The 26830-nt window shown below is 42.9% G+C and overlaps 1 protein-coding gene across 4 annotated transcripts in view; it reads left to right on the top strand.

Moving 5' to 3' along the window:
* FDFT1 (farnesyl-diphosphate farnesyltransferase 1) overlaps nucleotides 1-26830 on the top strand; it is a 53068-nt gene that overhangs the window by 2361 nt on the left and 23877 nt on the right. For 2 of the 4 annotated variants that reach the window (XM_032268350.1, XM_032268349.1), the window contains exons 2-5: nucleotides 4846-4943; nucleotides 5760-5943; nucleotides 11397-11525; nucleotides 15424-15615. In XM_032268350.1, coding sequence (XP_032124241.1) covers nucleotides 4846-4943; nucleotides 5760-5943; nucleotides 11397-11525; nucleotides 15424-15615 — 603 coding nt within the window. Of the gene's footprint in view, nucleotides 1-4519; nucleotides 4944-5583; nucleotides 5602-5759; nucleotides 5944-11396; nucleotides 11526-15423; nucleotides 15616-26830 lie in introns of those variants that run through there. The other 2 variants (XM_032268348.1, XM_032268351.1) reach the window with 2 other exon arrangements.

Here is a 26830-nt window from a genome sequence, read left to right as displayed (position 1 = left end):
TTCACTTAACATTATCTTAGTTTCTCTCCTTTTTTTTTTTTTGGTTTCGGGGGACAGGGTCTCACTCTGTCTTCCAGGCTAGAATGCTGTGGCCTGAACATGACTCACTGCAGTCTCAACTTCCCTGGCTCAAGCCAGCCTCCCACCTCAGCCTCCTGAGTAGCTGGGACTACAGGCACATGCCACCAGTGCCTGGCTAATGTTAAATTTTTTTGTAGAGACAAGGTCTTGCTATCTTGCCCAGGTTGGTCTTGAACTCGTGAGCTCAAGTGATTTTCCCACCTTGGCCTCAAAGTGCTGGGATTACAGGTGTGAGCCGCTACATCCAACCAGTTTCTCTCTACAAACTAGGCAAAAAATGTACACTTAGCAGATACTGAGGGCTGCTTATTTCTATCACAGAAGGATTTGACTATAGAATTTCAGGGTTTAGTAAATTTGATTTATACTGAATTTTTAGAAGCATGTCAGTAAATTTAGGGGCATATGCCGCCTGCAAGTTGTGTGACATCACCCATAGCCAAGTAATGGAAAAAGCAGGCTGTTTGTTTGTTTTTTGAGTTGGAGTCTAGTCTTGGTCTATCGCCAGGCTGGAGAGCAGTGGCATGATCTTGGCTCACTGCAACCTCTGCCTCCTGGGTTTAAGTGTTTCTCAGGCCTCAGCCTCCTGAGTAGCTGGGATTATAGGCACGCACCACCACACCCGGCTTATTTCTGTATTTTTAGTAGAAATGGGGTTTCACCATGTTGGCCAGAATGGTCTCGATCTTCTGACTGCATGATCCACCCACCTTTTCCTCCCAGAATACTAGGATTACAGGCCTGAGCCACCGTACCTGGCCAAAAGCCAGTGGTTTGTAATCAGGCGGATCTGGCTTCTATCAAATTTAAATCTTGTTATTTAGACTAATATCTTCTCTTAAGTCTGTTATTAAGTGTAATTCCTGATTCTATTAAGTTAGGTGAACAACCTTGATAACCTCTGAGCCACAGTTACTTGATCTGTAAAGTAGGGATGTACAGTCACAATTTTTTTCCTGGGGTGGGGGGACAGAGTCTCACCCTGTTGCCAAGCTGGAGTGCAGTGGCTTGATCTCAGCTTACTGCAACCTCCACCTCCCAGGTTCAAGCAATTCTCCTGCCTCAGCTTCCTGAGTAGCTGGGACTACAGGCATGCGCCACCACGCGCAGCTAATTGTATATTTTTAGTAGAGATGGGGTTTCACCATGTTGGCCAGGAAGGTCTCGATCTCTTGACCTTGTGATCCGCCCACTTCAGCCTCCAAAAGTGCTGGTATTACAGGTGTGAGCCACTGTGCCTGGCCCACAGTCACAATTTTTTAACCACAACTTCTCAACTCTAAGATGGTCAACTGAAAACTTGTTGTCAGTTTGTCTCGAAATCATTTGGCAGCAAACCCTGACTTGAAGTTGAGGCTTCCTTTATCCCACTTAGTATAAATAAGTGTTTTGCTAAAGAAATAATTATGAAATACTACTTCACACTGACTGGGGTTGTATATGCATTTTATTTCCTATTTTCTAAAACACTAAAAATGCTTGATTCTGTCCCAGGTCTTGCCATAAAGCTTTCAGTGGACTGTGGACCTGTTAGACCTTAACAAGTTGAATAAGGATCAAAGATAATGTCCGTATTGTGCTTGGCATGAAGTTAGGTGCCTGATAAATGCTGTTTATCAATATCATTATGCAAATTCAGTTTTCAAGTTTGTGGTTTATTTCCCCCTTCCTGGAGATACCTGTTCTATTTTAAAGGGAGGAATGCTGCAGAGAGAGAGGGCTGGCAGCTGGTAGCTGTTCACTTGTGGAACTTTCCAGCCTGAGGCTGGAGACCCTTCCTGGGGAGTCTGGTCTTGTCCTCCTGACCACCCCACACCCTTCCTCTAAACTCCCTGCATCCCTGTTTTCTCCCACTGGACTCTTGGGAGTGCACTGAATCTCAGACTGCAATAAAAGCGTCAGGAGGCTGGAGGGACAGGCAGCAGTAGCCTGAGCTTTTTTCTCCCCTAGCTCATGGGAATTAAGCAGTGGAAATTTTTAGTGAGTGGCGTTTTACATTGTGTGCTTACTAGCTGTGTCTTCCTGGCTTGTTCTTGGTAATTTGAAGAAACTGTTATTACAAGGTGAGGCATTGAAACAAATAGGTGACAGGAAAAAGTGGCAGTGGCAGGAGCTGGAGGAGAAGTGGCTGAGCTTGCCCCCTTTCAGCGTGGAGCGTTGATGGAAAGGAGCGGTGGTGTTCCTGAAGAGTGTTGGTCTTCAATTCTAGGGGGATTGTGCCTTGGCATACATTGAAACTCCTGGTCTGATGTCAGTCCCCAAGCCGTTAGTTGGATGAACATGACATTTGGCAGTGCAGTTTAAAGAGCTGCTTGCTGCAGCCTGGTAATGATAAGGCTATGTGAAGAGTCCAGAGTTGGTATTCTGTTTCTTTCACTCTGAAATCTTGCCTCCCTGTATTTTGAGAGGGAAGGAGTTGGTGAATTGTTTTAAAATACTGGATGAATGACTGCATTTATTCATCACACCTTTACTGAATATGTTTATGTGCCAGAGACTGGACTTTACTAAATTATGGTGCCCAGTAAGTATGTATGTGTGTGTGTGCGTGTTGTTGTTGTTGTTGTTGTTTGAGATGGAGTTTCGCTCTTGCAGCCCAGGCTGGAGTGCAATGGTGTGATCTCGGCTTACTGCAACCTTTGCCTCCCAGGTTCAAGTGATTCTCCTGCCTCAGCCTCCTGAGTAGCTGGGACTACAGGCTTGCACCACCAGGCCTGGCTAATTTTATATTTTTAGTAGAGACAGGGTTTCGCCATATTGATCAGGCTGGTCTCAAACTCCCAACCTCAGGTGATCCATCTCTGGTGATCCTTGGCCTCTCAAAGTGCTAGGATTACAGCTTTGAGCCACTGTGCCCAGCTAAAATTTGTTTTTACTAATAATTTTTTATTGGAAATAGCAATAAAATGACTTTTTCAGGATTATGTGATTTAAAAAGATTTACTCTTTGACAAAATAATATGTATTCATGATAGAAAATGTACACAAATAAAAACAACATAGTTCACTGAAACTCCCGCAAGAGTCCAGGTCTCACTGTTACCATTCTGAAGTGACTATGGAATTTCCTAGCAGTGAATATACCATATTTTTTTAACCATTCCTGTTAGATATTTGTGATTTTTAATTTTTTTGAGACGGGGTCTCACTCTGCAGTATACAATATCATAGTTCACTGTAACCTGTATTTCCTAGGCTCAAGTGATTCTCCCACCCCAGCCTCCTGAGTAGCTAGGACTACAAGTGGGCGCCACCACACGTGACTTTAAAAAAAATTTTTTTTTTAACTTTTTTATGAAGATGAGGTCTCACTGTGTTGTCCAGGCTGCCTTCAAACTCCTGGGCTCAAGCGATCCTCGCACCTTGGCCTCCCAAAGTGCTGGGATTACAGGTCTGAGTCACTGCACCTGGCCCTGTTAGCTATTTCAAATGATTCCCATTTCTGTCTCAAAAAAACCTGTTGTGAGACGGTGGGGTGAGGAGAGGGAAGGGGCGTATGGAAACCTGTGGCACTTTCCACTCAGTTTCCCTGTTGGCCTAAAACTGCTGCAAAAAATAGTCTCTGAAAAAATACACGAAACAGCAACTCTGTTATAGGCTTGCATTGAAAATAAGGCTTTTTTTCCCTTTCGGAAAAACACAGTTGTTGTTTTCTTTGGGGAAGCATAAAAGTCATGAAACAGCGCACTATATTCCATTAATTTTGACAGGAAAGATGAGAAGAAATCTTGAATGGCTGGCTTTCTAGAGAAGAGTAGAGGCTTAACAGGTGTCAGAGAAAAAAATCAGTTGGACAGTGGCAGTGAAACAGCAAAACCACAGACTTTATTCAGAAAAACTGCAGCAGGAGAGAGACCACAGTACAGATCAGGGCTCCACTCCGAATACAAGGAAAAGTAGAAATTGATGGGGGGGCGCAGAGCCGGGAGAGAGAGGGGATGTCAGTGGATAGAAAATGATTAAGAGGAAACACCAGGTGAGGGTTCTTGATGGAGGCAGGCCAGAGTTAGCAGACATCACCTGGGAGATGCAGGGGGTGGGGGGCGGGCTGTGGAAGCTGATCAGGTGTCCAAGATGATCAGCTATTGAAGTTGCCGGATTCTGGCCAAATCAATTTAGCAGGATTCTTGGTAAAATTGGGCGATGCAAAGACAGACACGCTGAGTACAAGTCCAGGCCTTATTGGGAAAATAATTCGGCTAAGCCTGGGTAGTTGGGTTTAGGGATACTGTCACCGGGAGGACAGGCGGGCCGCTTGGAAGTGCGCTGTACCACTTAGCGGCCAGTGGGTTCAGATGTGAAGGGCCAGACCGGGAGGCCGGCACCGCGCCGAAGGGGTGTGGAGCAAGCGCGAGCGGTAGGCCGGGGGCGGGGCTGCGGGCCAGGCCTCGGCCTCCACGTGCGGGGCGGGCCAGTTCTGGGTAGAGGGCGAGCCTGTCCCGCCCCTCGGTGGGCGCTTCGCAGATCTGCTCGAGTCTATGGAGGAAAGACTCCGCTGGGTCCGCGATTCCCATGGCCGCAGCCGCCTGCGGCACGAAAGCCATGGCCCTCTTCAAGCGCACCCTGGTGCTGAGTCCCGCCGCGGCGCCCAGAGGCCCGGGCGCAGGCACCGCCCCGCGCGGCTGCTCTTTGCCTCCTGCCGCCTGGCCCTGCAAGGACTGGCCGCGGGGAGAGGGCTGCAGGCTGTGGAGCCGCCTGCCCCACTCCCACTCCCACTCCTGCTCCTCAACGTCTCCCAGCGCCGTGTGTCTTGTCTGCCCGCAGGACTCGCTCAGCAGTAGCCTGAAAACTTGCTACAAGTATCTCAATCAGACGAGTCGCAGTTTCGCAGCTGTTATCCAGGCGCTGGATGGGGAAATGCGGTGAGTGGGGGAGCAGCGACTCCGGCGTGGGGGAGGAAAGCTTGTCCAGGGACCTCTGAGTGATTAGAAGCTACTTGTTGATACGGCGCAGTGTTGCAGCCTCGTGGCTGTGGCTTATTCAGCCCATAGCCCTGCCCTAGTGAAGGAAGTGTTCGGGCTTGTGAAGCCTGTGTTTACTTTAGAATGCCCTTCCAGGCTCTTTGCCATCCAGTGGTGTCCCTGCGGGCCCAGCCTTTCAGAGAAGCAGGTTGGGGGGATGGTGATGTTTATTAACTTTTTTTAGTCCTGGCAGCTGAACCTGGCTGTGAGCAGGTCGTATTTTCTCGGCTTCCCTTATCCTACTTTGCATTTCTATTTCTAGCATATTGGGTTGATTCTTTTGAACCTGCCTCTGTGCAGATTACACCCGTGAACTTAGACCAGTTGCCTTTATGTATGGTCCTATTTATACTGAGAAATCAGTCTTTTTTTTGGCTTTCTTTTCTATTTGTCAAATACTAGTTCGGTGTAAACGTTTAGTCTTTTGGTCTCCATAGTTTGCTACATTAGTTAAGTGCAACTCATTTCTGGGAGTAGTAGTGACACTCAACTGGTCGACTTTTTATTTTTTAATAAACTACAGAAGTTCATTACTCTCATGTAAGAAAGGAAAACTAATGTAAGTTTCATTAAGTATGAAAAGCTTTGGATACCCTTATAGTTCTTTCAAGTTGAGGGTGCAGGTGGGTTTAGAAAACAGCCTGGCACAAGTTATTTTAAGATAAAATATCTTTGGATGTTTCTTTCAATATAGTAATAGTTTTTCATTTTTTACAGCAATGCAGTATGCATATTTTATCTGGTCCTCCGAGCTCTGGACACGCTGGAAGATGACATGACCCTCAGTGTGGAAAAGAAGGTCCCGCTATTGCACAACTTCCACTCCTTCCTTTACCAGCCAGACTGGCGGTTCACGGAGAGCAAGGAGAAGGACCGCCAGGTGCTGGAGGACTTCCCAACGGTGAGTGGGGTTACACAGCCTGTCTACGGATGGTCGTGTTCATAATTGCTAATGTGATTGTCTGCTAGCCTACACACTTATGGAGAAAGGTAAAGTGAGCAGTGTGAGGCCAGCATAATGTGATGGTTAAGAACTCTGGTAGTCAAGACTCTGGAGCCAGGCTGCCTGGGTTGGAATCCCAAATCTTCCACTTACTAAACCGTTGGCTATTTACAAAGTTTCTCTGTGCTTCAGTTTCTTCATATATAAAATAGGGGTAACAACACCTACCTCGTGGTAGTGTGAGGATTCAGAGAATTAACATAGGTAACACTCTTAGAGAAGGTTAGCTACTGCTGTTATTACCAGTATTGGGAGTCCAGTGTTTCTTCCTGTGGGAAGACGCACTCAAATTGCAGTGTTGTAAAAGATTCTCAGGCTAGCCCACAAAAGCCTGCTGACTGTCGAATGCAGCCTCCCTGTGTAATGCTGCTTGTCTTGACTACCCTGAGCCTGGTAGCATGGGACTGCTGTTCAAGATGGGTAGCACCCTGGCATAGGGGGTGGTGTCTGTTGGCAGCTAGGGTGAGGATTGAGAAGCAGGGTGAGCCTTTGCCACTGAGCTGTGATCCTGGGCAAGTTCCTTATCTGCTTTGTGTCTCCGATTCCTCATTTGTATAGTTAGAGCTGAGAGGACTAAGTAACTTTGTACATAAAAAGTACTTGGTGCCTGCTACGTTGTAAATATTCTGTAAATACTAGCTATTTGGTCTGTTTTGTTGGAGTGAAGTGGGTTATAGTTAAAATCCTAAGCTTTAATAAGTCCCTCAAGTTTATGTGGACATCTGACTGGGTCCCACTGTCCTAGAATTCGCATGTCTTATCAAACAACTGATTCTTCCATATTTGATTTAGCAAAGTCACATGTTCTGTAAAAGCCCGAAGAAGCCCTTTTTTGTACACAGTTGCCAGAGCTTTTGGAATAACAGCCCTTATGTGGCTGTTGTCACTGAAACAAACCTAATGTATATCTGAGTTGGAAGGAAGTTAAGTGGACAGATGGAGAGTCCTCTACCAAACAAAAGAATGTTTGATTCTACATAATGGGAGGAATATTTAAAGAAAAAAAAATGTTTGGGGAAGACTCTTTTGGTGCAGTGGCTATTTCAGATTGCTGAGATCAAACCTTCAGTGCCAAAGTCCAAAATACAGTTCAGCATGATACAAATGAAAAGGAAATATCTGAAAAATAGAGTTTATCCAGTACAATTGAAAAGAAGAAAGAAAATGTATGACGGGTAGCTGGATGAGAATTAGAGTTGTAACTCTGGGAAGGTCCTGGTGATTTTGTTCTCACAGGACATCTGATGACGAGAGGATGGGTTTTCTTAGATGGGAAATCTGTGGCCATTCGTTTATGGGCCTCTGACTTCTGCTGAACCAGAGGAAGCAGTCATACTCCATTTATAATGGAAGCGCGTTCTCACTTAAAAACAACCAGTATTATTCTAGCTGGACCTAGCCTCCAAAAACAACCAAATTACTTTTCACTTCAGTAGATTAATAATATTTAAAAAATTTCTGGAGGCATGGGATAAATATCTTAGGCATTCCAAAAATCAAGGCAGCCCTATCCACTGAGCAAAAATAAGAGAATGTGAAATGTGTGTATGCTGACATAATTTTGGGGAATATCGAATTTCCAGACGGTATTTCAACGTGTTTGTAAAACTTTAGTCTTCCTTTGTTCATACAGTGTTCCAGCGGAAAAATAATGCCTAGTTCTGGAAGGTTTCAGATGTGAACACTGAACTCATCGTTTTCCCTTTTGGGTAGCAGAGTTAGAAAGCAGAGGTTCGATCCTCTTGACAGCAGATTGGCCCCGGAAGAGAAAAAGGGAGCAGAAAGCACGAGCCACGCACCGCTATTTTCGCTGTTGTTAACCTTTTGTACTCATAAGAATATAAAGATGGACAAAGTTGTGTGTTCTGTGCACATACATAATTCTAAGCTACTTGAATTGTGGGTCCCTCCGGTCTGTGATTCAACTTGGGATGGGACTGTATGAGTATTAATAGTGCCTTGTCTTCTTAAGGAATGTTTGTGTATGTGCTGATCTAGCCCAGGGTCTCCTTGAAACCAGTTGTGTGGGGCTGGGCCCACAGTCAGCTTTTGGCTAAGAGGTCCCAGGATAGAACAAGTATAAAGGAGGATTGATAGCTTGCCTCACTCACACAGTACTGCTCTTAGACTTAGGCAAGTGGGACTCCTCACTTTAGAGGGCCCTATTCTAGACCCCTCACTCCCAAAGCGGTCGCTGGGGCCATGGGAATGTACTTGCCCAGACCTCGTGGGCTCTCCTTCTACACCATGTTCTGGACCTCTGAAATTCCTTGCTCCAATCCCTGAGCCATGTCAGCGTCTGCACATTTTATTTCCTAAGGCCCGTCCATCTCCTCCAGGAGAGAACATGGCACCATTGACCATGCCCTTGAGTCTGAGTGGTGGCCGAGGACTCTGTTGGGGAAACTTGTGGATGGAGCCTGGCCTTGAGGGCTGGTATATCCTTGCAAATTAATGTGAGGTGCCTCCCTGTGCTGTAGAGAGCAGCCTGGAATATGGAGATCTGCACTCTGTGCCCTGCTGCATTTTGGAACAAAACTCCAAGGAACTGAGAATTTTAAATTCAAAGCTGAACCAACCAGGTTGTTAGGAAGATACGTTTGTCAAGGCAGAAGGATAGACTATATTTAACAAGTTATGAGCACGATTGATCATTTTTAAATTTTTAGCTACATATAGTGTGTGGGCCTCCATTTGTCCTTTTGTCACAGGCCTCACAGAATTTAGGAATAAGCCTTGATAGAGTGAGTATTGTAACCAAGTGACCTCCGTGGCGATGTATAGTTAGTTTGTGCTTTGAGATTGAACCACATGCTTTAGTGATTGTTGATCGTTAATTGATACCAGTTCAAGTCCGGCTTCCTAGAACTGTGATTGAATATTAAGGGCTTGATTAGAGCAGTCATGGATCACTTAATGAATGGCAGAGGATACGTTCTGAGAAATGCATTGATGGATGATTTCATCATTATGTGAACGTAATAGGGTGCACTGACATACCTAGATGACATAGCTACTACACATGGAGGCTCTGTGGGATAGCCTGTTGCTCCAGGGCTGCACACCTCTACAGCATGGTTCTGTGCGGAATACTGTGGGCAACTGTAGCACAGTGGTATTTGTGTATTTAAACATAGAAAAGATGTAGTAAAAATACGGCATTTACAGTCTTAAGGGACTACCATCGTATTTGCAATTGTCGTTGACTGAAACATCATTATATGGTACATGACTATGTATCTTTCTCACCTGGTACTAGTGGAAAGCTAGAAAGGTTAAGAGCTCTACCTGTAAACATAGCTTAAGGAATAATACAGCGTTAGTTTTAAATGGTAATAGCATTTACTTATTAAGCAATTTACTGTGAGTTAGCTAATATATATTCTCATTATTTTACTTTTTGTGTTATTTTATCTATAATATAGTTTAACAGGAAAATTACCTAGTATGTAATGTACTGTTATCTATACTTAATGTAGATGAGGAAACTGAGGCACAGAGAAATTAAGTACTTTTCCTAGGATTACCTGTGAAGTTAAGTGGCAGAATTAGTGAATCTGGAAGGTCTGGCCCCAGATTCCTTGTGCTTAGTCACCAGCATACTTTCCACCTTTTTAAAAAAATGGTTAAAAACACGAAGCCAACAACCTAACCAAAAGCAGCTTAAACATAGGGGAAGGTAGACCCACCGGTGTTTTAATCAGAGGAATTTTTATTCCCTGCTACTCTTACCTCTATGTGGGATTTGGCCTTTCTGCGTTATCCCTGTGGACTCTGTCTGGTACATTGCTTCTTGTACTTGGAATCACCAGAAAGTGACCTGAGAACATAGAAATCTGCTGTGTTGTGGGACAGAATTACCTGGAAGCGGGGAAAAAGTACTCCTGGCTCAATTCACATGTCAGGGCTTATTGTGCCCGAGGAATATACAAAACTGGGTAATGAGTGTGGAGTCAGCAAAGCTCTGTCCTTCCTCTGGATTTCTGGGAAAAATGTAGAGCTCTTCACTGTCACTTTCTCCTGTATATTTGCATTTTTACTTTTGGAACTGTACGATTATGTAATAAATACCAAAGAGTTGTTGGAAGGATAGGTCAAGTTCAGAAGTGAAAGTGTTTTGGAGGAGTCTAAGCTCCTCCCCACCCTCATTGGCCCTTTCCTCTCTAATAAATAGAACTGGTCTAGCCGAGGATCTGTGGAAGGGCAAAGTCCTGTGGAGATTCAGGGATTCTAATAGCCTCTTGTAGAGTTGCTAGTTCGTTTCAGCCCGCAAGAAGGAATTACCTTTTGGCATTGGCTTGAACAGCTGTTCTGCAAAGAACAGCCTTTCAGAAAGAGTTCTGGAAGGACCAGATTGATTTTATGTTTTGTGTGTGTGGAGGGGGAAAGAGGAGAGGGGGTTGACAGTTGATGTTAATCAGAAATCCTAAATTATGTGAATTCCTGGTGCTTTGCAATCAGCCGGTCACCTGGTTTTCCTCTGGACCCTTAATTTTAGGTGTTTTCCGAGGAAGTTTTTCTAACTTTTCTGTAAACACAGGCTGAGTGTATTGCACACTTTCGATGTTTAACCATATCTCTTCGCTGTTTGCAGTATTATGTGTAGGCTCTCATGTTTTGTAGCACTTAAGACTCCCCATGGTGTTTTTATATCGCATTTTGCTAACCTATAAACAATTCTTTGAACTTAAACAAGATATTTGGGCAGTAACAATAAATTTTAAAAACATCAATTCAACTTTTCTATATTAGGGCTTGGACTATGGAAAAAGTGTTGGGTAGCATGCCTCATATTGAGTTGTTTAAGGAATTTAAAAGCATAGCTTTATAGTGAGAAAGACTCTTTAGCTTCATAATGTAAATTGGGTAACTAATGAGAGAAAATCGTTGGCAGGTCTGCTTACTAGACTCTAAGCTCTTCAAGGGTCTGAGTTTCTGTTTGTTTCCCTGATGTATATCTGTAGTGCCTAGAATGATACTTGATAGGAAGTGCTTTATCCGTGTTTGCACAAGTGAATCTTTCTCATAATGAGGTTTGTCTGAACAAGCTGTTCTCCCTAAAATTCTTACGCTTATACCCAGCGTTATGTTGAAGCATCTTGTTATTCATTGGATAGACGAACATGTAGTGAGACTTTGAGTCTTCTTTTGAGTCTAGAAACATTAGCATTTTTAGACCCTTCTATTTTAATGTTTATAGAATTTATGGAATAATAAATACGTATGACCTTAATTAGGCTTATAGATAAACCATTTTGGAGTCACAATTCTACCATTGTTTTGCCTTGTGATCTTTGGTGCCATGCTATACATAGTTCATGATTTCTGGTTTTATACGGTCTCCATTTCAGATCTCCCTCGAGTTTAGAAATCTGGCTGAGAAATACCAAACGGTGATTGCTGACATTTGCCGGAGAATGGGAATTGGGATGGCAGAGTTTTTGAACAAGCACGTGACCTCTGAACAGGAGTGGGACAAGGTTAGTCTCATAAGACAATGTCTGTGTGTGATGTATTAGACAAAGCTGGCAGTCCTCATAGTGAAGTTCAGAACAAGGAAAAGTTGTCCACTAGTTCCAGGCCCTCTGGTTTTATCATTCATCTGTTTAGGTTGAATGTCCCATCATAAACATTTTATTCTAAACCGGCAGCTGTGTAGGATATCAGCCAGGCTAGGACTAAGTGTTGATGTATTTCATACCTTTAACAGTGTTTAAATTAGGATCACAAAAGAGATCTGCTACATTGTCACTAAGTTAATGTAGGTCCTAGGCCTTGGGCCTCTTAATTTTTCACACCTCAAAACTTGACAGCAGTATCTTTGGAACTGCTGGTTTGTGCTCCGCAAGTTAACAGCACATAATGAGTGCTAGAATAGCAACTGCTGCATTTAAGGTGAAATTAGCCGGGCACGTGGTTTACCTGTAATCTCAGTATTTTGGGAGGATCATTTGAGCCCAGGAGTTCCACACAAGCCTGAGCAACATAGTGAGACCCCTTCTCTCAAAAAATCAAAAAATTAGCAGGGCATGGTGGCACGTGCCTGTGGTCCCAGCTACTCTGGAAGCTGAGGTGTGGGAGGACTGATTGAGCCCTAGAGTTCAAGGCCGCAGTGAGCCTTGATTGCACCACTGCGCTCCAACCTAGTGACAGAGCAAGGCCCCATCTGAAGGAAAACAAAGTGGAGGAAACTGCAGGCCTGGTTATGATAGTGACTTCATTTTCTGTTGTGCAGATTTATTCAGGAAACTTATTGTAGGTTGTTGAAGTTCTGATCAGATAAAATTGAATTTTGGAAAATTTTTTTGAGACAGGGTCTTGCTCTGTCATCCAGGCTGGAGTGCAGTGGTGTGATCATGGCCCACTGCAACCTTAGCCCCCTGGGCTCAAGTGAACCTCCCACCTCAGCCTCCCGAGTAGCTATAACTACAGGCGCATGCCACCATACCAGGCTAATTTTTGTATTTTTTTGTAGAGACAGGGTTTTGCCATGTTGCCCAGACTACTTTCAAACTCCTGACATCAAACAGTCCTCCCATCCCGGCCTCCCAGAGTGCTGGGATTACAGGCATGAGCCACTGTACCTGGCCAGGTATTTTAAGGAGTTATTATTTTCTTCAACTTTAGAGGAAAAAGAATTATGTAAGTCTCCATTTTAGGAGTATTTCTACCAAAAGAACTACCATCATAAAATACATTTTTCTTTGGATAGCAGTATACATGTACTGTTTGTTTTTTTTTTTTTTTTTAAATTTCTGGTAATTCTTTTTAAGATTTTGTTTAGCTGTCCAATAATTTCTTTCTACCTAATTTCAGCAAAATTTTACTCTCCTCATGTTACTTTTCTTCTAGAATACGTTTCAAGTGCTTTCCCTTGGCCTGTTCATTGTGCCCCTGATTAGTCTCTAGCCTTGTATTACTTTCAATCAGAGACGACTTTTTTTTTTTTTTTTGAGACAGGGTCTCACTCTGTCACCCAGGCTGGAATGCAGTGGCACAAAAAAGGCAACCTTGACCTCCCAGGCTCAAGCAGTCTTCCTTGCCTCAGCCTCCTGAGTAACTGGGACCACAGGCACATTGCCACCATGCCTGGCTAATTTATTTTAATTTTAATTTTTTAAAATAATTTTTTAATTTGGATTTTGTTTTCCTTTGAGACGAAGGCTTGCTCTTGTCTCCCAGGCTTGAAGTGCAGTGACACGATCTTGGCTCACTGCAACCTACACCTCCCAGGTTTAAGTGATTCTTCTGCCTCAGCCTCCTGAGTAGCTGGGATTACAGGCACCTGTCGCCATGCCCAGCTAATTTTTGCATTTTTAGTAGAGACAGGGTTTCACCATGTTGGCCAGGCGAGTCTCAAACTCTTGACCTCAGGTGATCTGCCCACCTTGGCCTCCCAAAGCGCTGGGATTACAGGCATGAGCCACTCACCTCGGCCCTTTTTTTAAATTATTTTTGAGAAAGGGTGTTGCTCTGTCATCCAGGCTGGAGTGCAGTGGCGTGATCAAGGCTCACTGTAGCCTTGACCTCTTGGGCTCAAGCAATCCTGTCACTGCAGCCTCCCAAATAGCTGTGACAATAGGTGTGTACCACCACGCTGAGCTAAGTTTTGTAATTTTTTGGTGGAGACAGGGTTTCACCGTGTTGCCCAGGGCTCAAGCACCTGCCTCAGCCTCCCAGGTGTGAGCCATCACACACACCCAGGCTTTTAAAATTTTTATAGAGATGAGGTCTCCCTTTGTTGGCCAGGCTGGTTTAGAACTCCTAGGCTCAAGCAATCCCCTCTCCACAGCCTCCCAAAATTCTGGGATTACAGGTGTCAACCTTAGTCACAGCCTAACTTTTATCCTTCCTAATGACACTGCAGAGCTTACCTTCTTTATGCTTTGCTTCTTAAGTTAACTAATAGACAATTACAGTATGTGGATATTGCGTTAAGTTGTCTTAGGGATACCCTTTTCAGAGGAGGATAGCTTTTGACAAGTTGCTGGCATGGAAAAAAGGTATTTGACAATTAGGACTTGCATTTACTGAAATATTTGTTCAGAAAGGGGAAGTATGCTGTCTCTAAAAGAAAGAAAAAAAAGTCGGGGGGGAAGTTTTAGCAGAGTTGTTAAAGCGTGACACGTCAGACTACCTAGTTTTGAACCCTTATGCCCTGCCACAAACATGGCAGTCTCACCCTCCTAGGTTCAAGCGATCCTCCTACTTCACCCTCCTGAGTAACTGGGACCATAGGCATGTGCCCCCATGCCTGGCTCATTTTTTTTCTCAAATGGGCAATGTTGGGCAAGTTAATTGACCTCTCTGTGCCTCAGTTTCCTCATCTGAAATGGAGATAATAGTGCCGTATACCTGATAAAATGTTTGTGAGGATTGTGTATGCAGAGTGCTTAAAACAGTGTTAAGAACATATGATAGGTATTTTTTCTTTCATATAATAATGACTTTGAGGTCCTGCAGGTCTTGAAATGTTTTCAGATGGGTCAAAGAAAGATTATATTTAGTCTTGTCTTAGTGTCTGTTAGCCAGAATATTCCATCTTTTGTCATTGCCGCCTTTCAGAATCTTATGTATTAAAAAGTTTACTGTAAAGCTAGGCCGGGCGCAGTGTCTCGGGCCTGTAGTCCCAGTACTTTGGGAGGTTGAGGCAGGCAGATCAGTTGAGGTCAGAAGTTCGAGACCAGCCTGGCCAACATGGTGAAACCCTGTCTCTACTAAAAGTAAAAAAATCAGCTGGACATGGTGGTGGACACCTGTAATCCCAGCTACTCGGGAGGCGGAGGCAGGAGAATCACTTGAACCCAGAAGATACAGGTTGCAGTGAGCCAAGATTGTGTCACTGTACTCCAGCCCAGGCGACAAAGTGAGACTTGATCTCAAAAAAAAAAAAAGTTTATTGTAAAGCTAGGCAGGGTGGTATATGCCTATAATCCCAGCTCTTTGGGAAGCTGAAGGAGAAAGACTGCTTGAGCCCAGGAGTTTGAGTCTAACATGGGCAACATATGAGACCCCATCTCTTTAAAAAAAAGTAATTTAAAAAATGTTTACTGGACTAGTTTTGTTTGCTAGCTTTTTATTATAGTAGCAGTACATGTGCATTGTAGAAATTCAGAAAATACAAATAAAAAATAATATCACATTCCCATCAGTCAGAGATTGCTGTTAAACTTTTTGTGCACATCCTTCTTGGATGTTTTTTAAATCCTGGTATGTGTATTTGTATTTTAAAATGAAAATGCATAGTCCATTACTTAAATCAAAATGCAATCTTACACATTCTGTTTGGAACCTGCGTTTTAGTAGCTAATGATCTCTAGTGTGTCCCTTTTAGCAAAAATTCCATTATTAAAGTACTTTAAAAATCATCTCTTACAGTACTGCCACTATGTTGCTGGGCTGGTAGGAATTGGCCTTTCCCGTCTCTTCTCGGCCTCGGAGTTCGAAGACGCCTTAGTTGGTGAAGATACAGAACGTGCCAACTCTATGGGCCTGTTTCTGCAGAAAACAAACATCATTCGTGACTATCTGGAAGACCAGCAAGAAGGAAGAGAGTTTTGGCCTCAAGAGGTAACAGATTCAGGGTGTTTTGGGGGGAAAGTACTTTTAGACATTCTCTGAAAAATCATTTAACTTTTGTGGTTGCAACTTGTGTGTTTCCTAAGTCAGACCTACCCGAGACAACATAAGAGTATGTGGGAAAACAGGATAGGTTGAGATTAGTTTGCTTCAGGTAGACTGGCTGAATTCCAGGATTTACATCATGTAATCAGTGTATTCAAGCTTTGGTGTCCTTTCTTTCAGTCTTTCTCCAACTGGTGGATATGATAACAACCTATGTGCACTAGCTTAACAAAAAGTTCTCAGGAAAGGCTTTGTTTGGCCAGGTGCACTGGCTCACACCTGTAATCCCAGCACTTTGGGAGGCCGAGGTGGGCAGATCACCTGAGGTCAGGAGTTCAAGGCCAGCCTGACCAACACGGTGAAACCCTGTCTCTACTAAAAAATACAAAAACAGGTGTGGTGATACATACCTGGAATTCCAGCTACTCGGAAGGGTGAGGCAGGAGAATCACTTGAACCCAGTAAGCAGAGATTGCAGTGAGCTGAGATTAGGCCACTGCACTCTAGCCTGGGTAACAGAGTAAGACTGTCTCAAAAAAAGAAAGGACAGGCTTGGTTCTTCTGCTTAGCCCTGAATCAGTTACTGTTGCTAGACATCTGAGTCCTCTGGCCTCACCTGGATTATGTCTACACAGTACGTACAGAATGGATTTCCCTCTAAGAAAGACTTAGACAGCAAGAAGCTGAAAGGGATAGCAGGTAGCCAAAAACTACAGGTGTCTCTCATAAGAGACAGGAGTCTGTCTTTAACGTAATTAAAACATGGATAGGGAACGGAAAGATTTTGGTACTGATTTTGCTCAGAAGGAAACTAGAAAATTTTATGACTGTTTACTGAATTTATTCCAGCATTTACCTTTTGCTTTCCATAAAATTGCTTTCTGTAGCCAAGTACTTTTAAATTTTAAAAAGGTGAATGAGGCCGAGCATGGTGTCTCATAATCCTAGTGCTGAGGCCAGGAGTTCAAGACCAGCCTGAGCAACACAGCACGACACCATCTCTACAAAAAACTGTTAGAAAAGGATTTTGCTGAAAGAGAGCAAAAATAAAGTAGAAAAATAAAACTAAATTTTAAAAATTATCTGGGCATGGTGGCATGCACCTGTATTCCTTGCTGCTTGGGAGGCTGAGGCATGAGGATCTCTTGAACCCAGGAGCTCAAGGTTGTAGTGAGTTAAAATCGCACCACTGCACTCCAGCCTCAGTGGCAGAATGAACCCGTCTGAAGGAAAAAAAAGTGACAAAGGGGGAAACAATATTTGCAACTTATACAGCAGATAAAGGGTTAATATTCCTAATGTAAAAAGAACTTCCAAAAGTTAAGAAAAATACCAACTGCTCCGTAGAAAAATGGGCAAAGAGATAAGAACAGATTGTTCACAGAGACATGCAGATGATTATTAAAAATGTAAAAAGATACTGAGTCTTAGTCCTAAGAAAAATTCACTTTTAAACTACCCAGGGGGCTGAGTATGGCAGCTCACGCCTATAATGTCAACACTGGGAGGCCAAGGCAGGAAGATCACTGGAACCAGGAGTTCGAAATCAGGGTGGACAATGCAGTGTGCCCTGTGTCTTAAAAAGTAAAAATTGGCCGGACACAGTGGCTCCCTCCAGTAATCCCAGCACTTTGGGAGGTTGAGATGCGTGGATCACTTGAGGTCAAGAGCTTGAGACCAGCCTGGCCAACCTGGCAAAACCCTGTCTCTACTATAAATACAAAAAATTAGCCAAGCATGGTGGCATATGCTTATAATGCCAGCTACTTGGGAGGCTGAGGCAGGAGAATTGCTCGAACCCAGGAGGCAGAGGTTGCAGTGAGCCAAGATGACACCACTGCACTCCAGCCTGGGCAACAGAGGGAGACTCCTTCTCAAAACAAAAAAACAACCATTTAAAAATGAGCTGGGCATAGTGGCACATACCTATAGTTCTAGCTCCTTGGGATGCTGAGGTAGGAGGATTGCCAGCCCAGGAGTTCAAGGCTGCAGTCAGCCATGATCGCACCACTGCATTCTAGCAGCCTGGGTGACAGCAAGATCCTTGGCTCTTTAAAAAAAACCAGACCAGGCCGGGCGCGGTGGCTCAAGTCTGTAATCCCAGCACTTTGGGAGGCCAAGGCGGGTGGATCACGAGGTCAAGAGATGGAGACCATCCTGGTCAACATGGAAAAACCCTGTCTCTACTAAAACTACAAAAATTAGCTGGGCATGGTAGCGTGTGCCTGTAGTCCCAGCTACTCAGGAGGCTGAGGCAGGAGAATTGCCTGAACCCAGGAGGCGGAGGTTGCGGTGAGCCGAGATCGCACCATTGCACTCCAGCCTGGGTAACGAGAGCGAAACTCCGTCTCCAGAAAAACAACAACAACAAAAAAAAAACCAAAAAAACAAAACACCAGACCAAACCAAAACACTACCCTGAGCTCAGACATGGCCTCTTAAGTTTCCTAGGTGACTTGTGTGCAGCCAGGGTTGAGAAACCGCTCTTGTTTGCCCCTCTTCTGCTGACAACAGGTCTCAGAGAAGGGAAGGGGTTTGTCTGAGGATCACGGTGAGGTAGTGGCTGCTCTGGAAGTGGGGTCTCAGTGTCCCCGCTCCCAGCCCGGCATCTCACCCCGTTCCACCATCTCCCAGACGGAACATCAGCCATGGGCATGTGATTCATCAGCATGAGCCACACCATCCTGCACACTTGGGAGCAGAGCCCTGCTCTTCTCATTCACTTCCTTTATCTGTAAAATATAATTATTTCTCCACAGGGTGGTGGTGTGAATAAAATGAGATGAACTTCTAGTGCAGAATGCTTAGGAAAGGTTCTGGCCATTTCATAAAAGTTGAATCGTGCCAAGTGTGGGCCCAGGTGATTGGCTTCTTTTGCTAGCGTGTCTTCAGGGCCCTCCCATGTGGAACATAAATTAGTGCTGCATTCCTTTTTATTACCCAGTAATATTCCACTATATGGATAGACCACATTTATCCGTTCATCAGTTGGAGGATATTTGGGTTATTTTGGCTATGGTGAATAGTATTGTGTACATTTGCATATAAGGCTTTGTGTGGACGTGTGTTTTCCTTTTTCTTGGGTCTGTACCTAAAAGTAGAATTGCTGGGTCATACAGCAGCTCCAACCTTGTGAGGAGCTGCCAGACTCTTTCATGGTGGCTGCACCATTTTACATCCCCATCAGCAGTGTAAGAGTTCCAGTTTCTCCACGTCCTCATTAACACCTCTTACCGTTTTTTGTTTTTGTTTTTTTTTTTTAATTTATAAGCAGAAAATGACCATAACAATATTTTATGTAATAATTGCTTCAAGAATAGTTTTATTATACTGTTCTTTCTTTCTTTAATTTTTTGGAGCTCATTGACCTTTATTTTTGGCTACAGGAAACTGAACCAGGGCTCTGTGAACTCACCTGCCCACCCAGCTTCACAATGGGTTTTTCCTAAAGCTGGACTCCAGGCTTGTAGAGTCCCAGGCACTTTTTATTGCACCCTGTCCTTTTTTTTTTTAAATTTATTTATTTTACTTTAGGTGCATACTGTATCTGGCATTTCTCCCCATGTTATCCTGCCTTTCCCTCCCCACCCCCACTGTCTCTCCCCTACCCACCCCCAACTGCCCCCAGTGTGTGATGCTCCCCTCCCTGATTCCACGTGTTCTGGTTGTTCAGCACCCACGTATGAGTGAGAACATGTGGTGTTTGGCTTTCTGTTCTTGTGTTAGTTTGCTGAGAATAATGGTTTCCAGATTTATCCAAGTCCCTATAAAGGACCCAAACCCATTGTTTTTTATGGCTGCATAGTATTCCTTGGTGTATATGTGCCACACTTTCTTTTCCAGTCTATCACTGATGGGCATTTGGGTTGGTTCTGGGTCTTTGCTATTGTACATAGGGCTGCAATGAACATAGGTGTGCATGGTCTTTATAGTAGAACGATTTATAGTTCTTTAGGTATATACCCAGTAATGGGATTGCTGGGTCAAATGGAATTTCTATTTCTAGGTCCTTGAGAAATCGCCACACTATCTTTCACAATGGTTGAACTAATTGACGCTCCCACCAACTGTGTAAGAGTGTTCTTATGTCTCCACATCCTTTCCAGCATCTGTTGTCTCCAGATTTTTTAATGATTGCCTTTCTAACTGGCATGAGATGATATCTCACTGTGGTTTTGATTTGCATTTCTATAATGACCAGTGATGATGAGCATTTTTTCATATGTTTTTTTGCATCATATTTGTCTTCTTTTGAAAAGTGTCTGCTCATATTCTTCACCCACTTTTGAATGGGGTTGTTTTTTTCTTGTATATCTGTTTTGGTTCTTTGTAGATTCTGGATATTAGCCCTTTGTCAGATGAGTAGATTGCAAAAAATTTTCCCATTCGGTTGGTTGCCAATTTGCTGTAATGATGATTTCTTTTGCTGTACAGAAGCTCTGGAGTTTAATTAGATCCCATTTGTCTATCTGGCTTTTACTGCCATTGCTTTTGGTGTTTTAGTCATGAAGTCCTTGCCTGTGCCTATGTCCTGGATGGTTTTGCCTACGTTTTCTTCTAGTGTTTATATGGTGTTAGGTTTTATGTTTAAATCTTTGCTCTATCTGGAGTTAATTTTAGTGTGAGGTGACAGGTAGGGGTCCAGTTTCTGCTTTCTGCATGGAACTGGACCTTGTTTTTGCCAGCCAGTTTTCCCAACACCATTTATTAAACATGGAGTCCTTTCCCCATTGCTTGTATTTTTTTCCAGTTTGTCAAAGATCGGATGGTTGTAGATGTGTGGTGTTTCTTCTGGGGTCTCTGTTCTGTTCCATTGGTCTATGTCTCTGTTTTGGTACCAGTACCACACTGCTTTGATTACTATAGCCTTGTAGTATAGTTTGAAGTCTGGCAGTGTGATGCCTTCAGCTTTGTTCTTTTTGGTTAGGATTGTCCTGGCTATGCAGGCTCTCTTGTGATTCCATAGGAAGTTTAAAGTGGTGTTTTCCAGTTTTGTGAAGAAGGTCATTGGTGGCTTGATGGGGATAGCATTAAATCTATAGATTACTTTGGGCACTATGACCATTTTCACGATATTGATTCTTCCTAACCATGAGCATGGAATGTTTCTCTATCTGTTTGTGTTCTCTCTTACTTTGTTGAGCAGTGGTTTGTAGTTCTCCTTGAAGAGGTCCTTTACATCCTTTGTTAGTTATATTCCTAGGTATTTTATCCTCTTTGTAGCAATTGTGAATGGCAGTTCACTCTTGATTTGGCTGTTTGTCTGTTATTGGTATATAGGAATGCTTGTGATTTCTGCACATTGATTTTGTATCTTGAGACTTTGCTGAAGTTGCTTATCAGTTTGAGAAGTTTTTGGGCTGAGACGATGGGGTCTTGTAGATATATAATCATGTCATCTGCAAATAGAGACAGTTTGACTTCCTCCTTTCCCAATTGAAGAATACGCTTTATTTCTTTTCCTTGCCTGATTGCTCTGGCTAGAACTTCCGATACTACGTTGAATAGGAGTGGTGAGAGAGGGCATCCTTGTCTAGTGCCTGATTTCAAAGGGAATTCTTCCAGCTTTTGCTCATTCAGTATGATTTTGGCTGTAGGCTTGTCATATACAGCTTTTATCATTTTATGATACGTCAATACGTAGTTTATTGAGAGTTTTTAACATAAAGGGCTGTTGAATTTTGTCGAAGGCTTTCTCTGCATCTATTGAGATAATCATGTGATTTTCGTCTTTGGTTCTGTTTATGTGATGGATTACGTTTATGGATTTGCGTATGTTGAACCAGCCTTGCATCCCCGGGATGAAGCCTACTTGGTCATGATGAATAAGGTTCTTGATGTGCGGTTGCAGTCGGTTTGCCAGTATTTTATTGAAGATTTTTGCATCAGTGTTCATCATGGATATTGGCCTGACGTTTTCTTTTTTAGTTGAGTTTCTGCCTGATTTTGGTATCAGGATGATGTTGGTCTCAAAAAATGAGTTAAGGAGGATTCCCTCCTTCTGTATTGTTTGATACAGTTTCAGAAGGAATGGAACCAGCTCCTCTTTGTACGTCTGATAGAATTCAGCTGTGAACCCATCTGGACCTGGACTTTTTTTGGTTGGTAGGCTATTAATTGCTGCCTCTACTTCGGCCCTTGTTACTGGTCTATTCAGGGTTTCAACTTCCTCCTGGTTTAGTCTTGGTAGAGTACAAGTGTCCAGGAATTTATCCATTTCTTCCAGGTTTACTGGTTTATGTGCATAGAGCTGTTTGTAGTAATCTCTGATGGTAGTTTGTATTTCTGTGGAATCTGTGATGATATCCTCTTTATCATTTTTTATTGCATCTATTTGATTCTTCTCACTTTTTAGTAATCTGGCTAGTGGTCTATTTTGTTGGTCTCTTCAAAAAACCACCTCCTGGATTTATTGATTTTTTTTTAAGGGTTTTTTGTGTGTCTGTCTCCTTCAGTTCTGCTCTGATCTTAGTTATTTCTTGTCTTCTGCTAGCTTTTGAGTTTTTTTGATCTTGCTCCTCTAGCTCTTTCAATTTGGATTATAGGGTGTCTATTTTAGATCTTGCCTCTCTTCTTATGTGGGCATTTATTGTTGTAAGTTTCCCTCTAGACACTCCTTTAAAGGTGTCCCAGACATTCTGGTAAGTTGTGTCTTCATTCTGGTTGGTTTTGAAGAACATCTTTATTTCTGCCTTCATTTCCTTGTTTATCCAGTCAACACTAAGAAGCAAGTTGTTCAGTTTCCAAGTGGTTGTGCAGGTTTGAGTGTGTTTCTTTTTTTTTTTTCCCCAGAAAGAGAAGACATTCCCTCAGTTTTGGTGCCAGGTCAGTGTTGGCCTTTTTTATGAGTTAGGAAGAATTAAATTTCTCTTCAATGTCTAGGAATAGTTTGAGAAGACTTGTTAATTCTTCCTTAAATGTTTAGTAGAATTCAGCAGTAAAGCCAAAATTGAGAAGAAAGTTTTGGAAACTTAGCACTCACCCTAAACACAAGTTATCAGTAGTGTACATGTGGCATACTGGGAATAATCACAGTGTCTCAGGGCAAACTCCAAAGTTGGGGCTCAGCCTGGGAGGCCAAGAGGGTACATGGCTTCACACAGAAAAGAATTTTTTTTTTTTTTTTTAAAGAAAGAGAGAAAGGAAGAAAGAGAATAAAAAAAAAAGAAAGAAAAAAAATGAAGGAGAGGAAGAATGAGGAAGAGGGAGAGGGAGACAGAACTGGGGTGTTGCTTTATTGCCCAGGCTAGAATGCAGTTTAAAAATGGGTATGTCTGTAACTGTGTTTAATAATAGAGACATGGGGGAAAAAAATGAGGGAAGAAAATAGCTAACAAGCAGCCAACCAATATTTCATTTAAACCTGTAAATAGGTGTGATGTGGTACTGATAAAAGTGTATATTTTGTATATTTAAAGTGGAGAGTCCTGTAAATGTTAATTAAGTCTACTTGTTCCCGATCTGAGTTCAAGTCTTGGATATCGATGTTAACTTTCTGTCTCATTGATCTGTCTGATATTGATGTTGAAGTCTCCCATTATTATTGTGTGGGAGTCTAAGTCTCTTTATAAGTCTTATATATCTGGGTATTCCTGTATGGGGTGTGTATATATTTAGGATCTTTAGCTCTTCTTGTTACATTGATCCTTTTTTTTTTTTTTTTGAGACGGAGTTTCACTAATGTTACCCAGGCTGGAGTGCAATGGCGCGATCTCAGCTCACCACAACCTCTGCCTCCTGGGTTCAGGCAATTCTCCAGCCTCAGCCTCCTGAGTAGCTGGGATTACAGGCACGCACCACCATGCCCAGCTAATTTTTTGTATTTTTAGTAGAGACGGGGTTTCAGCATGTTGACCAGGATGGTCTCGATCTCTTGACCTCGTGATCCACCCGCCTCGGCCTCCCAAAGTGCTGGGATTACAGGCTTGAGCCACCGCGCCCGGCCACATTGATCCTTTTATCATTATGTAATACCCTTCTTTGCTTCTTCTGATCTTTGTTGCTTTAAAGTCTATTTTATCAGCAAAAATTGCAACTCCTGCTATTTATTTATTATTTTTGCTCTCCATTTGGTTGTAAATTTTTTCCCATCCCTTTGTTTTGAGTCTTTGTGTATCCTTGCATGTGAGATGGGTCTGGATGTAGCATACCAATGGGTCTTGGCTTTTTTTGCCTGTCTGTGACTTTGGATTGGGGGATATAGTTGAATTAATAATAATATGTGTGAGTTTGATATTGCCGTTTAATGTTAGCTGGCTGTTTTGCTCATTAGTTGATACAAGTTCTTAATTATGTTGCTGTTCTTTATTTTTTGGTATTTTTTGGAAAGGCTGATACTGGTTGTTCCTTTCTATTTGTAGTGGTTTTTTCAGAAGCTCTTGTAAAGCAGGCCTGGTGGTGATGAAATCTCTGAGTGCTTGCTTGTTCACAAAAGATTTTATTTTTCCTTCGCTTATGAAGCTTAGTTTGGCTGGATGTAAAATTCTGGGTTGAAAGTTCTTTTCTTTAAGGATGGTGAATATTGGCCCCCACTCTCTTCTGGCTTATAGGGTTTCTGCTGAGAGATCTGCTGTGAGTCTGAAGGCTTCCCTTTGTGGGTAACCTGACCTTTCTCTGTGGCTGCCCTCAGTATTTTCTACTTCATTTCAACCCTGGTGAATCTGGCGATTATGTGCCTTGAGGTTGGTCTTTGTTGAGGAATATCTTTGTGGTGTTCTCTGTATCACCTGGAGTTGAATATTGTCCTGCCTTGCTAGGTTGGGAAAGTTTTCCTGAATAATATCCTGAAGCGTATTTTCCAGCTTGGATTCATTCTCTTCGTCACATTCAGGTACACCTATCAAACGTAGATTAGGTCTTTTCACATAGTCCCATATTTCTTGGAGACTTTGCTCATTTCTTTTTATCCTTTTTTCTCTAATCTTGTCTTCACATTTTATTTCATTAAGTTGGTCTTCGACCTCTGATATCCTTTCTTCTGCTTGATCAATTCGGCTGTTAAAACTTGTGCATGCTTTGCGAAGTTCTCGTGTTGTATTTTTCAGCTCCATTAATTCACTTATATTCCTCTCTAAATTGTGTATTGTTGTTAACATTTGGTCAGGCCTTTCCTCGAAGTTCTTCGTTTCTTTGCATTGGGTTAGAACAAGTTCTTTTAATTCCCAGAAGCTTCTTATCATCCACTTTTTAAAGCCTGCTTCTGATAATGGAACATAGGCTTTCTCCATCAGGCCTTGTTCTGTTGCTGATGAGGAACTGTGATCCCCTGTAAAGGGAGAGGCGTTCTGATTTTGGGTATTCTCAGCCTTTTTAGGCTGATTTCTTCCCTTCGTTATAGATTTATCCATCTGTGGTCTTTATAATTACCGTCTTTATAGTTGGGTTTCTGAATGGACGTCCAACTTGTTGATTCCCGGCACTAAAATCTGAGCAACCCACTGCGCCGGCCAAAACAGTGGTGTTAAGATTGATGGTGCTTTTCTGACTCTGCACCAAGAACCGCCACACCAAGGCAGCAGCAAAACCGCCTCGCCAGCCACAAGAGTCGCGCTTGTGACCCGTGGAGCTCCTCCGCTGGGAATCACCTGGTGCGTGAGCAGCAAAAAATCATCTGAAAGTGTGGCGTCCTCTCGTTCTCTGCGCTTTCAGGGGGAGCTACAATCCCGAGCTGTTAGTGATCAGCCATCTTGGATCTCTCTCCTGAGTGTGTTTCTTGATCCTGAGTTCTAGTCTTATTGTTCTGTGGTCTGATAGACTGTTAAGATTTCTGTTTTGCATTTGCTGAGGAGTAATTTCCTTCCAATGATGTGGTCAATTTTAGAGTAAGTGCAATGTGTGGTGAGAAAAATGTATATTCTGTGGATTCGGGGTGGAGCGTTCTGTATATGTCTATTAGGTCCACTTGGTCCAGCTCTGCATTGAAGTCCTGGATATCCTTGTTCATTTTCTGTCTCGTTGATCTGTCTAATACTGACAGTGGAGTGTTGAAGTCTCCCACTATTATTGTGTGGGAGTCTAAATCTAGTTTCGGTCGTTAAGAACTTGCTTTATGTATCTGGGTGCTCCTGTGTTGGGGGCGTATATATTTAGGATAGTTAGCTCTTCCTGTTGGATTGTTCCTTTTACTATTATGTAGTGTCCTTCTTTGTCTCTTTTGATCTTTGTTGGTTTGAAGGCCATTTTATCATAGACTAGGATTGCAATCCCTGCCTTTTTGTGTTCTCCATTTGATTGGTAAATCTTCCTCCATCCCTTTATTTTGAGTCTTTGTGAGATGGGTTTCCTCAATATAGCACACTGATGGGTTCTGACTTTTTGTCCAGTTTGCCAGTCTGTGTATTTTGATTGGGGTGTCTAGGCCATTTACATTCAATGTTAATATTGTTATGTGTGGATTTGATCCTGCTGTTTTGTTGCTGGCTGGTTTTCTTGCCCATTAGTTGACTCTTTCTTCATTGCATTTTTGGTCTTTGCCCTCTGGTTTGCTTTTGCAGTGGCTGGTACTTGTCTCTTTCTGTGCTTAGTGTTTCTTTCAGGAGCTCTTGTAAGGGCAGGTCTGGTGGTGACAAAATCTCGCAATAATTGCTTGTCCATAAACAATTTCATTTCTCCTTCACTTATGAAGCTTAGTTTAGCTGGATATGAGATTCTGGATTGAAAGTTCTTTTCTTTGAGGATGTTGAATATTGGCCCCCACTCTCTTCTGGCTTGTAGGGTTTCTGCTGAGAGATCTGCTGTGAGTCTGATAGGCTTCTCTCTGTAGGTGACCTGACCTTTCTCTCTGGCTTCCCTTAGCATTTTTTCCTTCATTTCAGCCCTGGTTAATCTGACAATTATGTGGCTTGGGGTGAGGAATATCTTTGTGGAGTTCTCTGTATTTCTTGAATTTGAATGTTGGACTGCCTTGCCAGGCTTGGGAAGTTCTCCTGGATAATATCCTGGAGCATGTTTTTCAGCCTAGATTCATTCTTCCCATCATATTCAGGTACACCAATCAAGCGTAGATTAGGTCTTTTCACATAATCCCATATTTCTTGGAGGCTTTGTTCATTTCTTTTCACTCTTTTTTCTCTTGTCTTGCCTTCTGTTTTTATTTCATTGAGTTGATCTTCAATCTCTGATATCGTTTCTTCTGCTTGATCGTTTTGGCTATTAAAACTTG

The sequence above is a fragment of the Sapajus apella genome, unplaced genomic scaffold, assembly GCF_009761245.1.
Source record: "Sapajus apella isolate SASKATOON/1434 unplaced genomic scaffold, GSC_monkey_1.0 scaffold180, whole genome shotgun sequence".
In the NCBI taxonomy this organism is placed as follows: domain Eukaryota; kingdom Metazoa; phylum Chordata; class Mammalia; order Primates; family Cebidae; genus Sapajus; species Sapajus apella.
The sequence above is the reverse complement of the archived record's forward strand: the minus strand, read 5'-3'. Positions and strand labels throughout refer to the sequence as shown.